General features: G+C 43.2%; 1 protein-coding gene across 9 annotated transcripts in view; it reads right to left on the reverse strand.

Annotated features, from left to right (window-relative positions):
• LOC309474430 (endonuclease V-like) overlaps positions 1–16,066 on the reverse strand; it is a 370,440-nt gene continuing 354,374 nt past the window's right edge. For 3 of the 9 annotated variants that reach the window (XR_014197285.1, XR_014197286.1, XR_014197287.1), the window contains 4 exons: positions 11,221–11,293; positions 1,000–2,343; positions 769–858; positions 1–577 (listed from right to left, as the gene is read on the reverse strand). Coding sequence is in view for 5 of the 9 variants with exons in the window: in XM_082137015.1 (XP_081993141.1) it covers positions 11,234–11,293 (60 nt within the window). In the remaining 4 variants the exon portion in view is untranslated. Of the gene's footprint in view, positions 578–768; positions 859–999; positions 2,344–4,407; positions 5,245–7,729; positions 11,294–16,066 lie in introns of those variants that run through there. The other 6 variants (XM_082137017.1, XM_082137019.1, XM_082137013.1 and 3 more) reach the window with 3 other exon arrangements.

Genomic DNA, 16,066 nt, shown 5'->3' on the forward strand with positions numbered 1-16,066 from the left:
GGAGTTTTTCACTGTTTTATTGTAATTCCTCTTATGTGGAGGAACTAAATGTTCTAAATTTGCAGGTATATCACAGTAAATGCTTATGCCCAGTTGATGCGGGCTCTAAGCAAAATAAAGCAAAATAATGCAAAATGAGCAAAATAAACTAAAATAAAGGCAGATAGAATATAGTTACATGTCTTGGTGCCATTTTTGAAAACAGTTCCTGTTCAACTGAAGACACAAGTGAACATTACATGCCTGGCATTTCCAAGGTGTGTCCTGCCTTTTACCAAGCTGTCCTTTGCAAAGCACACAGATTTTGCGACCAACTGTGCAAATGTTCTTCTCAAATGTTCAGTTGACACTGCATTCTCAGAAAAAAAACATTTTGAAGAGACTCAGAGGAGTGTGTGCATCAGCAGGACTCAGCTGTGGGCCAGGTTTCCGTGCAGGCAGGAATCTCAGAGTCTGTGGAACCATATCAATGTCAGTCTCTGTTTTCCATGACAGAGTAGACTGCTTGTTGCTTGTCTGAATGTTTGTCTTGGCCCTCTTTGCAACAGGTGTCTGATGATCACCATCACCTTTATAGCTGTAAAACAAACAAACAACTGTGAGCATGTTTATTACACAAAATATAACAACTGCATTTCAATCATTAAAAGTAACATTGGCCAGATGCAAAGCCATACAGACACATAATGTTTGTATGGACTATGTAAAACCAGAATATGTAAACAGAATTTTACTAATATCTGAAAGAAAGGGAATAAGTGTACTTACTTTTCAGTTGTTCTCAAAACTGAATGACACTTGTCGCGTGCCCTCCCAGTGCGAGTTGCAGGTGAGGTTGAGAGTGATGCTACCACATTCCTATAAAAATAATAATATTAATATTAATAAAGGTTGAACAAAGTACTATGCCAGCACATGCATAACTGATGGACAGTCAGCATGTTGATAAAACAACATCAGGTCTAACATCTGTAAAATAGTGGGTAAATATGTACTTACTCTTTCTGATTTCTGTCTGTGTTGCTGCGTGCCCTCTTAGTGCGAGTTGCAGAACCTACATCATTCCTTTCAAAAAAAGTTGAAAACTATTATTATCATATATTTTAGAGTACTATTCCAGCACATGCATAACTGATGGGCATTAGCATGCTGAAAAGATAACACAAAGAAAAAATATGTAACATTATCAACCAACCTCCAAAAATAAATAAAGTCATACAGGCTCATATTGTATTAAGTAGGCTATATAAACAAAATTGAACGAACATGGGTAAATATGTACTTACTCTTTCTGATGTTCGACTGTGTTGCTGCGCGCCCTCCGAGTTGCAGATGAAGGAGATGCAGCTACATTCCTTTTTTTTTTTAAGTTGAAAACTATTATAAATATTTCAAAGTATATTAGCCTACCATTAGTCTATATGAATAACTGATGCGAATAATTGTAGACACTTTCTGTAGGCATATATTGAGTGTCAATGGGCCATTACGGAGATAGCACAACGCAAACATTAACACATTTGCAATTCATCAGCTGGGCATATTTACACATTTCAGAACATTCACACATTTGCAATAGATATTTGCAAGCACTCTTCATTGATGATAATGAGGCAGCATAAACACTAGTCAAAATATAATCTAAATATACATAATATTTTCTAAATTAATTTCAAAATTCTAACTTTCATACAGGCCTATGATCTAAACATCGTTGTACATATTATACAGCAAGTCTAGGCTATGCTGTATAAAGTCTTCTGAAGGCACGCGCCGAAACGCGTTTGTGCAAATACGTTTATTTATGCATGAAAAGTGCATAAAAAGCATGAAAAGTTTAAATACTCTTTAAAGTGAATTTCGTTTTGTATTAATTGTATCTTAATTTTAATCGTTATTTCATCAACCAATTGCCTGTATTTAATACATAAGAATTAAAAATAGCAGGCAATAGAGCTCCGTGACGGCATTTTAACTGGAGCTTGCCTCATAAATGAACCCAAACTCATAAGCTTTGCCTAAAATACCAGAGAAATATATAGAAAGTTCGAAATGTGTTATTTTAAACAAAACTATTAAAAACGAAAGAAAACAGACTGCATGAAGCCTCTCTCCTACTTTATACAGCATAGCCTAGACCATTTAAATATAAATTACTCTGAATGACAAGTATGGAAATGGTCCAACCAGTAAAATATGTAGCCTACGTTTATATAAAATAGCTTGTCAACTAATGCAAGTAAATTTAAAAAGACTTACTCATCCGAAATATTATCCACGGCAAAACGTTCGTCGTCAGAGTCCCACTCTTCTTCTGAGGAAAATGTGAACGCTTTGTGCCATCTTCCAACGGCGCAGGAAAGAGAATGAATGAAACTTGCTGGTTTTAAGGCATTTCAGGGGGCGTTTACCTATTTTGCATATATCACCTCAGCACATTATCTTATGAATAGCATAATAACTCTGCGAGTGGGTGTGAACTCATTACAGATAATTAGATGAGACGGGAGAAACCGTACTTCTCTTTAGTTTCATACAGATTACATTGCATGAGAATATTTGTTTTGAATGTGAATTGTTTTATTTAAAAGTAGAAATTTAAAGCTTTCTTTAGACGCATGTTTCATGGTTGTGTGATAAGTATTAGCTGAGTTTCAGTTCATTTTCCAGACTTGTTTCAGAAAGATTTTTGCGGAGACAGAGTCAGCTGAAAGCGCACCCTGTTTATTTGATTTATTTAAAAATAAAAACAAGGTTTTGATGTTAATGTGAGTGTACACAAAAAAAAGAAGACCCTCTATAGTTTATAATCATGTATTTATTTTATTTATATGACCATAAATGACAGATTTTTTTAAGTTTATGTTATTTTTTATAAAATATTATTTTTTATATATTAAAAAAATATGAACATATCACACCAGTCCTCAGGTCTTTACACTGGCTCCCAGTTAGATTTAGGATTGATTTTAAAGTATTATTACTGGTATATAAATCATTCAATGGCCTAGGACCTCAATACATTGCAGATATGCTCACTGAATATAAACCCAACAGATCACTCAGATCATTAGGATCATATCAGCTAGAAATACCAAGGGTTCACTCTAAACATGGTGAGTCTGCTTTTAGCTATTATGCCAGCCACAGCTGGAACCAGCTTCCAGAAGAGATCAGATGTGCTCCTACAGTGGTCACATTCAAATCCAGACTCAAAACACTTCTGTTTAGCTGTGCATTTACTGAATGAGCACTGTGCCGCTGTTCGTCCGACTGTTTGTACTGTACTGTATTTTACTCTATTTTTCTAAACTGTTTTAATTATTCTTATTTCTTTTAATTATTTTAATTTCTCCTATGTCAGCAGGGCATTTAGCCCGTAACTGTAAATGCCCACTCAGAAGGTGATAATGTGAAAGTGACGTGTATTAATTAGGGATGTCCCGATCCGATCACGTGATCGGAAATCGGGCCCGATCACGTGTTTTCAGACTGATCGGAATCGGACGTTACCTCCCGATCAGGACTCGGATATATATGTATATATATTCTCATTATTTTTTAACACATCTATAGTTATGCGGTGGCACAGAGTTACGCCGGTTTCACACTGCACGCGAGCAGAGCGTAAGCAGCGCAGAAGCAGTGCGTATGGTGAGCAGGAGCAGGACACGCACGTTTTGCTTTCACACTGGCAGCGTTTGTCACGCGCGGCTGAACCGCGGCGTGTGTACAGACAGAGTACTCTATAATGGATAAGTTGGCATTGCTTTATTTCGTTTTCAAATACATTTAAGAGAAAAGACTTGTCAAGAAGCTTATTTTATTAATAATTTCATTTATATAACTTATCATCTTTGTTTTTATTGTTCTGGCAACAAGTTTGTTTTTGGACATTTGTTTTCTTTTTAAATTGCTGCCTGTTGGTCATTTGATTGACTGTTTAAAACACAATAGATATCATCAATGCACTTTTTGGATAAAACTGCAGTGTATTTTGGCCATGATCAATGCATTGTCACTTTAATTCAGCGTAAGCGGCGCAGCAAAAATAGACTCTGCGCCGAAACGATCGCGGCACTGCTGCTCTGCTCTGCTACGCACTGCCGCGCCACCTCTGCGTGCGGTGTGAATGCTCTAATCTGTTAACATGGGCGCCGAAAATAATACGCGCTGCACGCTCTGCTAACGCGTGCAGTGTAAAACCGGCGAGTGCAGTTCCTAAAAGCACATTACTGGCTTTGCAAACACTGTGGCACTTTTATATTTTATTTGTTTACATTCCTGCCGGGTATTTTAAGTTGAGGTGCTATTTGTTTATATATTAGACTTTTTTTTATATTTACTGTTGCACTAAAGTCCAAAAGTGAAGAATTTATGTTATTTATTACTTGATGGTTCAAGCTACCTCACAGAAGTGCTCTGTTTGTTAACAGAGTTGTTGAATGTTAAAATAAGGTGAATTAAATAAAAAATAAGGAACATCCTGGATCTGTTTTTTCGCTCTTCTTTATTCTTTTTTTATGTATTATAGAAGTATCGGATCGGGACTCGGTATCGGCAGATACTCAAAATCAAATGACTCGGACTCGGACTCGAGGGCAAAAAAACCTGATCGGGACATCCCTAGTATTAATGTGGATTTGAAAGTAGAACAGTATTTAAATGACGACATTAAAGTTTTCGTCTGAGAAAGAATGTGAACGCAGTGCTAAAGAAAGTGAAAAGAACGTGTGAGTAAATGAGGGAGAAAAGAAAGTTAAAGGAAAGTTGATAGATGGAAGTCGTAAGAAGATTGAAGGTTAAAAGAAGGTTGAAAGATTTAAGTCTTAAGGGAATCCTTTGAAGGAAAGATCTATAATAATATTCTTTTTTTATTTTTTAAAAGTACTGTATTTTATTTTATTTTTCTAAACTGTTTTAATTATTCTTATTTCTTTTCATTATTTTAATTTCTTCTATGTAAAGCACTTTGAATTGCCATTGTGTATGAAATGTGCTATATAAATAAACTTGCCTTGCCTTGCCTTGCTGCTATGTGAAAAAAATCCAGCAAAACGCGTCAACGCGTTTGCCGACCTCAGAAGGTTAAGTATCCTTAAAGTACATTATCGAATAGTATTGAAAATAATAGGATGCAATTTTCCTAAAGCAAATGTTAAGAAATCATGAAGATGTGCTCATCATACATTTTAAGTTGTAAATGTAATTAATGAACAATAATGAATAAATGAATGAATAATCCTGTAATAAAATAATGAAAAGAAAAACAGAAATCATTATTACAAACAGTTGAAAAAACGTACTCGGTTACTTACGTAACCTCGGTTCTCTCTAGAGAGGGAACGAGTACTGCGTAATATCTTACACTAGGGGAAAAACTCTTTTCCATGAGATACTGAAGCCAAAAAATTATCCTTAATTTGTAATGTTGTAAAATGCGTTGCGGCAGCATGCAGACATGGGCGAGACGGCTCGCGCGCCCATTGGCTGCTCTGCGGCAACTGCACCAGCCTATCGAGCGAGACTGCTCATGACGTCAGACCCAATGAGGGCGCTTCGCGCCCACTGCGTCACGTCCCGCCGAAATGGGCGGAGCCTTGAGCTATAAATACAGGCTTGGGAGGCTGGTCTAGCTGGTTTTTCATCGCCGAAGCGAACCAGAGCGTGATGCATGCACGGCAAGATACGCAGTACTCGTTCCCTCTCTAGAGAGAACCGAGGTTACGTTAGTAACCGAGTACGTTCTCTTACGAGAGGTTCTCTCGTACTGCGTAATAGCTTACGCTAGGGGAACACAGTGTAAAACGCTGTGCGTGCTAAGATTCAACACTAAGGTCCCAAGGGCAGGTGCCCAGGGCTCATACAGTGCATAATCATAAGGGACTCACAGAGAGTCTGGGAAGAGGGGCTAGAATAGCATCATTCCTGCAGAATATAACGCTCTATTAAGAGCAGATATATCAGGTGTTCCAAACAGCCAGGGCAAACTTGGCCTGAGCTGAAAAGTATTAGGGGACTTACATACTGCCCACAGAGGTATGTAGGCGATCAGTGATCGATGCTCTAGCGGTTTCAGCATCCTGAGCCGATAGCATCGGGCAGACAACACCGCACTATTAAACCGAGAGCAGCTTAGCCTGCAGAGCGGGAACCTCTAGGTTGTAAAACCTTATAAATGTAGACCAGCCTGCCGCCATACAGATATCTTGTAAGACAATCCCACTAGACCAAGCCCACGACGAGGCCATGCCTCTCGTGGAGTGCGCTTTTACACCTAAAGGGCACTGCAGGCCCTTAGATGTATAAGCTAGCGCTATAGCATCAACTATCCACCTGGATAGACTTTGTTTTGACGCAGCTAGTCTCTTAGAACGCCCGCTGAACAAAACAAAGAGCTGCTCTGTCTGTCTAAAAACAGATGAGCGAGACACATTGGCTCTTAACGCCCTGACCGGGCAAAGGAAGCCCGCGTCTCCCTCCTCCTCAGGGACCGGCAGGGCCGACAGGGAAATCACCTGTGCCCTAAACGGTGTGTTGAGGGTTTTAGGAACATATCCGTGCTTCGGTTTGAGTATGACTTTAGAGTCATTGGGCCCAAACTCCATACGCGTCGCGCTCACTGAGAGCGCTTGCAAGTCCCCTATGCGCTTCACCGAAGCGAGAGCCAGAAGAAACACTGTCTTGAAAGATAAGTGTTTCAGGTCTATCGACTGGATTGGCTCGAATGGGGCACCTTTCATGGCTTCCAGAACCGTGGAAAGGTCCCAAATGGGAACTGAGGGAGGTCTGGGAGGATTCAGCCTCTTAGCTCCTCTAAGGAAGCGAATGACGAGATAATTTCTTCCCAGTGACTGGCCAAGCGCTGGTTCGGCGAACGCTGCTATGGCCGCTACGTAAACTTTGAGCGTGGATGGGGCTCTGCCCTTATCCAGTAGCTCTTGTAGGAAAGAAAGAACCTCCGACACCCCACAGTCTGAGGGCGATGTGTCACGAGCTGTACACCAGCTAGTGAACACAGACCATTTCGAGGAATAGAGCCGCCTAGTAGACGGGGCTCTAGCCTGCCTGATCGTGTTTAACACTCCCGTTGGGAGGTTAGCGGGTACCCGTTGATGGCCCACGCATGTAGGGACCAAAGCTCGGGGCGAGGATGCCAGATCGAGCCGTTGGCCTGCGAGAGGAGATCCCTCCTCACTGGTATTGGCCATGGGGTGGTACTCATCAGCTGCATCATAACTGGGAACCATGCTTGGTTCGTCCAGAATGGGGCTACGAGTAGCACTCAGCATCCGTTCTCCCTGATCCATTCTAATACCTGGGGTAAGAGCGTGACAGGGGGGAAAGCATAGAGCGGGCAGCGGGGCCAGATGTGGGCCAGTGCATCCCTGCTCTTGGAGAAAAACTCCGGACAGTGAGCGTTTTCCTGAGACGCAAATAGGTCTATTTCCGCTCTGCCGAATGTTTTCCACAGCAGTTGGACTGTCTGTGGGTGTAAGGACCATTCTCCTGCTGGAACGATGTTCCTGGACAGTCTGTCTGGTCCTACATTCAAGTGACCTGGCACGTGCGCTGCTCTCAGCGAGCACAGATTGTGCTGGGCCCAGATCAGAATGTGCTCCGTCAGTCTGTGGAGGGTTCTGGATCTGATACCCCCTTGGTTATTTATATAAGCCACCACCGACATGTTGTCCGAACGGACCAAGACGTGGTGTCCTTTTATCTATTTGTATTTGGAAATACGCGTCTTTCAGATCTATTGACATAAACCAATCCCCTTGGCGAATCTGCGAGAGGATTTTCTTGGTTGTGAGCATTCTGAACCGTCGTTTCAGAAGTGCTTTGTTCAGCTGTCTTAGATCTAAAATGGGTCTGAGACCCCCGTCTTTCTTGGGTACCAGAAAATATCTGCTGTACATGCCCCCTTCGCTCTGAGCTTGTGATAAGGGTTCTATAGCCCCTTTGCTCAGAAGCTTCGCTATTTCGGCTCGAAGTAGGTGCGCTACTTCCTTTTCCACCATAGTTTCGATTCGCGCCGCTTGACGTCGCGGGCGTCGAACGAACTGTAGCGAGTAGCCTCTCTTTATAATGTTCAGCACCCATTCTGATATCCCGGGAAGCTTTGCCCATGCGTTCGCGTGAGTAGCTAGGGGTAGAATGATATCTGGGCTCTGGTCGCGATCTAGTGGCGAGCGGAGAGCCCCAGTGTGCTGTAACATACGCGCCGTGCTTGCAGCATGTGAGGCCGGGGGTGCGCTGACAACAGTGGGCAGCCTGCCCGTAGAGTTTACCATGTCTGTGAGCGAATGAGGGCGCGTGACAGCGGGCCCTGTCATGACGCTGAAAACACCGTCTGCTTGGGCGTTGGTTTCGTTTTCACAGAAACCGTGAGACATGCAGTGTGTAGTGTTTGTGGGCACTGGGTCGTGGGCATATACGCTACATCTAGTGCACAATCGACGTGAGCGGCCGGCGGAGCGAGAGCGCGGTCTCTGGTCCCGGGTCTGGCGGCGCTGTGAAGCGGCGGCTGAGAGCTGCGAGCAGACGGCTGTTTAGAGCGACCTGCTGCGGAGCTGGAGCGCTTGGGCAGAAAAAGCTTCATGGCCTGCGATGTCTTCTGTACCTCAGCGAATCTGTCTGCAAAGTCTTTGACAGAAGATCCGAAGAGGCTAGCGGGAGAGACGGGGAAGTCGAGGAACGCGGATCGCTCCGAATCCGACATCTCGGAAAGCGTGAGCCAGAGGTGTCTCTCAGCCAAGGTGAGAGAGGCCATGTTCCGTCCTATGGCCTGCGCGGCGGATTTAGTGGCGCGAAGGGCGAGATCCGTCGCGCTCCTCAAATCCGGCAGGCTAACAGCTTCCGGTCCTTCCTCATCCATCTTGCGGAGAAGGTTGGCCTGGAAGATTTGTAAAATGGCCATGGAGTGCAGTGCAGAGACAGCCTGCCCGGCGGCGGTGTAAGCGCGACCGTGTAAGGCTGACGTCGTGCGGCAAGCTTTGGATGGTAGCGCCGTCTTAGCACGCCGTCCAGCAGAGGGCGGGCAAAGATGGGCAGCTACAGCTTCCTCCACAGGGGGGAGAGAATGGTACCCCTTGTCTTTAGCACCGTCGACTGCGGAGAATGCTGCAGACGTGGAAGTACGCATTCTGGCTGAAAAGGGGGCGCCCCAGGACTTAGCGACTTCTTCGTGAAGCTCAGGAAGAAATGGCGCTGGTCTCGAAGGCGGCGAAGCACGGTCCCCTTGCAGAAAACAACCGTCCAGTCGGTTGTGTGCAGGCGCCGGGGGCGTCGACCACTCAAGGCGACACTGGCGACGGCCTGCTCGAGCAGACGCATGACCTCTGCTGCAATGTTCGCTCTCTTCCCAGAGGGTCGGTGAGAAGAAGGTGCGAGATCCGCAGAGCTCGACCAATCCTCACTGCCCGAAGCTAGGATAGAGCAGCTATCCTCTTCCACACACACGGCTTCTTCGCAGTCTCCTGTGGCGGAAGCGGCGGCGGACCGCGGCCGCTGACCGGCAGTGAGAGACTCGGGAGAAGCAGGCGGCGAAGCTGGCAGGCGCACCGGCGAGCATTCGCGGGATGGAAGTGGTTCCGGGACCAGCTGAGCGCGGCGCTTTTTACGGCGCGGCAACGCAGCGGGCGATGGTGCAGACTCGGCGAAGGATGCCAGGCGAGTCCGCAGAGTCATCATAGGCATAAGCTCGCAATGAGGGCAGCCGCCTTCAGCGAGCGCGAGAGCTGCATGATCCTCACCCAGGCAGGAAACACAGATGACATGGTGGTCCCCGTCGCTGAGTGGAGCTCGGCATGAGCCACAGGATGTGCGAGGCATCTTGAAAAAGACGCTCGGCTCTTTAAGATAGAGAGAAAGTGTGTGTCGCGGCGGCGAACACACACAGCAGAGAAAAGGATATAAACGCCGGAAAGCGGGAGCAGGAACGGCGGCTGAAGGCGGCGAGTAGTCGACCAGCTGCTTCAGGCAGAAGCTCGTCCCGCAGAAGGCTTATCAGACGGCGCGGCTTCTTCCTCTCGGGATCCAGCGATGCGTGAGCTGAAGCTGAAGAGATGAAAAATCAGCTAGACCAGCCTCCCGAGCCTGTATTTATAGCTCAAGGCTCCGCCCATTTCGGCGGGATGTGACGCAGTGGGCGCGAAGCGCCCTCATTGGGTCTGACGTCATGAGCAGTCTCGCTCGATAGGCTGGTGCAGTTGCCGCAGAGCAGCCAATGGGCGCGCGAGCCGTCTCGCCCATGTCTGCATGCTGCCGCAACACGTTTTACAACATTACAAATTAAGGATAATTTTTTGGCTTCAGTATCTCGTGGAAAAGAGTTTTTCCCCTAGCGTAAGCTATTACGCAGTACGAGAGAACCTCTCGTAAGAGAACTCTAACTGCTATAAGCAATACTAAGCACATGGCTAAGGACAGATATATTTAACTAATCAAAATTATTCATGACCTCTAACGCAAACATTAGCCAAAAAAGACATAATTGATAACTAAGTGGTACACCAAACAAGAGTCTCTGGAATTATTTTAGATTTGAACATTTATAAATCAGTGTATGGATTATGAGCATGTGCATTGAAAAAGCAAATGCATGACTTAAGTAATTATAAAAATAATATAAATGTAATTATAACTATTATGATGCAGTATAGGTCTTAATGAGTCTTTATAAATATATTTGTAGAATAGTAATACTTATAAATAAGTATAAATGGCGCTATAATTTATTATAAGCATGGTCTTCATAGAAAGTGTTATCGAATTTTCAAATACACATCTTGCTACTTTATATTTGAATTCAACTTTAAGTCAGAACTGATGAACTTTACACAGTTATTGAACTGAAATGAATCAACACTGAACTGACTTCAGCTGAATAATTATATACCATTGACTTTTTAGAGCAGAATTGAATTATATTTACATAATTGATTATTATCCTGTTTATCACTGTAAATAATGACAGTTTATTACTGAATAATGACAGTTTACTGAAGATGTCTTTTTAGAGCTTCTTTACAGTAGAATTGAATTCTGTTTGCATCATTGAATCATTACTTTCCTGTTTATCACTGTAAAGCTGCTTTGAAACAATCTATATTGTATAAAGCGCTATAAAACAATTTGTTGATTCAAGAATAACTGTTTAAATTAGAAATCATCAGTGATAATACATGTAACAATTACAACAGCACTCTCTCTTCTCACCCCATCTGTTCATCTAGCCCATGTCAGAGGTCAGGACATGGCGGCGCAGGTATTCTCTTGAACGGATATCCGCCTGTACAAAGACAGAAAGAGATTGAATCACAGGCAGGCCCACATGGAATCTGTGCCTGGAAAAAAACTGAAGATTTCCACAAACAAAACATCTTCTAAACTTCTACACATTCTCAATAGTTCAACAGTTTAAATTCCACAGATTTATGCAGATTTACCCCAAAAATGAGTGCAAATATTGTGGAAAGATTTTGAGCCGAATAATTTCTGTAAATCCTATTATTAGGCCTATTTACTAGGTGCTGTGTGCAATTGTTTCCACTTTACTTTACTTACGTTACTTTAACTCAAGTACATGGTATGTGTACTTTGTCCACCACTGTAATTGCGCAACGGTGTGAGAGGACAGCCAACCTGATAATTCATTTGATATAATTGAGTAAACAGCTATGGAGCCAGAATTGGCTATTGTCATTTTTTATGTTTTACATTTTACTGGAGGACACGGTGAGGATGTTTCAGCACCGGCGCTTTCGGTGTTCTGTCGATTCATGCTACCCATCGAGATGTGTTACTTTTTGGTTCTGCGCATGTGCGGACTCACAGTTTAGTTCTGCGTTACCACGCCCATAAATCTACAGTGTTGTGCAAGTTATTTCCAAACTGTAATACATTATACATTACTTGTTACTTCCAACTCCCAGAGTTATCCTTCCCATCCAGATCCAATGCTACCACATCTCTATTTTCCTATTTGTATTATTTGAAGTTAACATTATAAAATACGTAGACCTACACCACAAAACTAGTTGAGGATAAATTATTTTTAAAATTTTTAAAATTTAAAAATTAAAATTGGCCGATTCCAGCGTAATGGATGTGGCATTTGCAGTAAAAACTTGAAATATAAATTCTCAGAAAATGCATTTAATACCAATATATTGAAACGTCTGTTTATATATCCATAGGCTACTCCCTTAATAAAGGAGTCCAGACATTAGAAAAATATCAGTCTACACATGCGTTTTTTTTAAATGAGGGAAATAGACATGCATGCATGCGTGAAACAAAAAATCTTTAACTTTTAGGTAGCAAAATATTTTTGAGTAATTCTGTGAATTACACTAAGCAAACCAAAAGTAATACTACCCACCGGATGAATAAGGGTTGGCTCTCCACAGAACATAATATATTCATTTTATTTTATTTTTCGTGTTCGCATTTATGAGGAAAAAACAATGTTACGGACGTGACAGTTCTCAGTTACGGACGTGACCACTCTGAAAGCGGCACTAAAAGACTGCTTTAAAACTTTCACAGAGACCTCAAACAGAAAGCACAAAGCCTTTCTTTAAAGTGAATTGTATCTTAATTTTAATCAGCTGGATTTAATAAATAAAGATTTACTTAAAGAAGTAAATATAGTAGACATGCATTCTGTCGAGACTTCGGTTGACAGTGAGCATTGCGATATCTTTAATCCTTTTTTATTACATTATTTGACCTATGAACGTGTAAATTAGCATGCACACCACCTTTTCAGCATAATATAGCAATTAGCTATGGATGGCCTATGTTCAGCGTGTGTTTCACTTCTTTCAGAGTTTTGAAAGTTTGGAAAATTCTTGATTTTTAACCGGTGTGTTTTCAAGGTTTGAAATGTGCTTGAATTTTGAATATCTTTATCGAAAATGCTTGATATTTTTTTCTTCGAACGTCTCGATTAAATAAAATAAAAAACGATAAATAACCTTTAAAGATCAAATCGTGGATCATTAAAACATCATTACAATATCACGTGAGCACATGAAGTAGTACAAATTTCGGCAAAAAGTAGATAAATATATAAATATAAATATAAATTATATATATATATATATATATATATATATATATATATATATATATATATATATATATATATATATATATATCCTACAGTTTTATTATATACAATAATAAAATTAGCCCTTTCCTCTACAGCTATGGAGAAAAGGTAGAAAGTTGTGTTTGATTTCGTCTCTGTGGGAAAATACCCATCTGTGTATAGTAAGTCCCAAAAATTAAACCTAAGGAGGTACGCTTCCAAATTCACAATGAAGGGTGAGTATCTGAAATACAGTGTCTGAAATACAGTAAAGGCAAATGTGTCTTGGTAAGACAGCCTTTTAATGATTGTTGTTCTTTAATCAATATTCACTGCAGAAGGAGATCTCTTCTTTGGATGTAGAATAGTCATTAAGTCCAAAGAAGATGCAAGAAAGCTCTTCAAAGAGCTTCCAGATTTTACTGGCTTGGCATGTCCATCGATTTTGACAACTGGGTATGTGTTTGAGTTATGTGGTTGTGTAGCTGTATAAATATTAACAGCTAGTTTCTTAAAGGTCTTGGAATGCAGTGAATGTCAGAGGGTTGGAAAATCTTTAGTTGCTCCACAGCCATTAGAGTGCATAAATGTACATTTTTGCAGTAGTATCTTGATATTATACAAGTTATTAATAAACAAAATTGAAAATGTAAAAGTAAAAGTAAATAAATTGATTTGACTTTTTTAGGTGTCTGCTGTCTGGGAGCTCATTGGAATTGACTTGACAGGACCTCTCCAAAAGACTGTGGTTGGCTTCCAGTATATACTAACAGCCACAGACTACTTCTCAAAATGGGTTGAGGCTATCCCATTTATGTAATGGGATAGCTCCACGGGTAACCGGTCCCCCTTCACTAGGCCAAGGCCTGGCAAGCCATCCCCGAAGTGTCAGTTTGGGTTATGAACATCATAAAGCGAGGTTATTCGCTCCAATTCCCTCGCAGACCCCCGCAATTTCAGGCGGTCGGCGAGACTTCGGTGAGAAGCAACGTAGCTCACGTGCTTCGCATCGAAATACAAAACCTACTAGCAAAAGGGCCGATAGAATTAGTCCCCCCCGCGCTGAGTCAGTTAGGGCTTTACAGCCGCTACTTTCTTGTATCAAGAAGGACGGTGGCACCCGCCCCATTTTAGATCTGAGACATCTGAACAAAGCTCTCATGAGACGGGCGTTCAGAATGAAAATTACCAAATAAATCCTTGCGCAGGTTCGCCCGGGGGATTGTTTTTTTTACGGTGGATCTGAAAGATGCTTACTTTCACATTCAGATAACGCCCAATCACAGGCCATTCTTGAGATTCGCTTTTGAGGGGCAGGTTTATCAATACACGGTCCTACCGTTCGGTCTGTCCCTAGCACCTCGTACTTTCACGAAGTGCATGGACACAGCGCTTTCTCCCCTTTGGCAACAGGGAGTGGGCGTGCTGAACTATCTCGATGATTGGCTCATTATGTCTCAGTCGAAGACCGAGTTATTGATACACAGATCCATGCTCCTCAGCCATTTGCAATGCCTGGGGCTCAGGATAAATTTTTTCCAAGAGCAAACTGTTACCCAGCCAGAACATAATCTGGGCACAGTTATCGACTCTACAATGATGAGAGCACGGCTCACACCAGAGCGCGCTCTCTCTATCCAACAGCTGATAGCCTCCTTCAGGGTAGGTGCGCGCATGCCCCTCAGGAAGTTTCAGAGCCTTCTCAGTCTCATTGGCGCTGCATCGTCAGTACTCCAGCTAGGATTACTGCATATACGCCCCCTTCAGCACTGGCTAAAGCGCAGTCTGCCAGCCCATGCGTGGCGGTCAGGACGCCTCCACATTACGGTAAACCAGTGCTGGTTCCCTGGAAAGCCCAGAGCTGGTACCAGTCGGGCGTACTTATGGGTGTGGCCTCCAGGAGGAAGGTAATTTTCACAGACGTATCCAACCAAGGTTGGGGAGCGCTGTGCGAGGGCAAGTCTGTATCTGGCCTCTGGTTGAGCCCGGAGAAGAGCTTACATATCAACTGCCTGGAAGTTAGAGCAGTTTGGTTGGCCCTGAACGCATTTCTGCCAGACCTCAGGGGACACCACGTCTTAGTCCGCACGGACAACATCTCAGTGGTGTCCTATATAAATCGCCAGGGTGGCCAGTTTGTGGTGGAGGTCGACGCATCAGAGGTGGGGGTAGGAGCAGTACTTTCCCAACGTTCTTCCACAGACGACAAGATGCATCCTTGCACATTTTTGTCTCATCGTTTATCACCTGCCGAACGTAACTATGACATTGGTAACAGAGAGTTGTTGGCAGTCAAGTTAGCGCTGGAGGAATGGCGACACTGGTTAGAAGGGTCAGGGGTACCTTTTATAGTATGGACCGATCACAAGAACCTAGAATATATCAGAACCGCCAAAAGACTCAATTCCTATTTGTCTCCACTCTCAGGTGGGTGATCGAATCGAAGGTCATGTCGGCCTTAGAAGGGGTAACGCCTCCGCCCGATTGCCCACCGAATCGTTTGTTTGTGCCAGAGGGGTATCGGTCCGACGTCATTCAGTGGGGACATAGTTCCAGCATAGCATGTCATCCAGGGGTTAACCGCACCAGTTTTTTGGTAAAGCAACGATTCTGGTGGCCATTAATGGCTCGCGATATCCGCAGTTTTGTCTTGGCTTGCTCGGTTTGTGCCACTGGTAAGACTTCCAATCGACCCCCAGATGGGTTACTTCAACCGCTGTCAGTCCATTCGAGACCCTGGTCCCACATCGCACTAGATTTTATTACCGCCCTCCTGCCCTCCCAGGGCAAGATGGTCGTTTTGACCGTCGTGGACCGGTTCTCGAAGGCGTTTACATGGCCTCCTGATGGACGTGGTTTCTGACAGGGGTCCCCAATTTGTGTGATTTTTGTATACTACTGGGGGCGAGTGTCAGTTTATCTTCGGGGTTTCATCCCCAAAGCAATGGACAAACCGAGAGAGCCAAC

This window comes from Leuciscus leuciscus (genome assembly GCF_965113295.1).
Source record: "Leuciscus leuciscus genome assembly, chromosome: 14".
In the NCBI taxonomy this organism is placed as follows: Eukaryota; Metazoa; Chordata; class Actinopteri; order Cypriniformes; family Leuciscidae; genus Leuciscus; species Leuciscus leuciscus.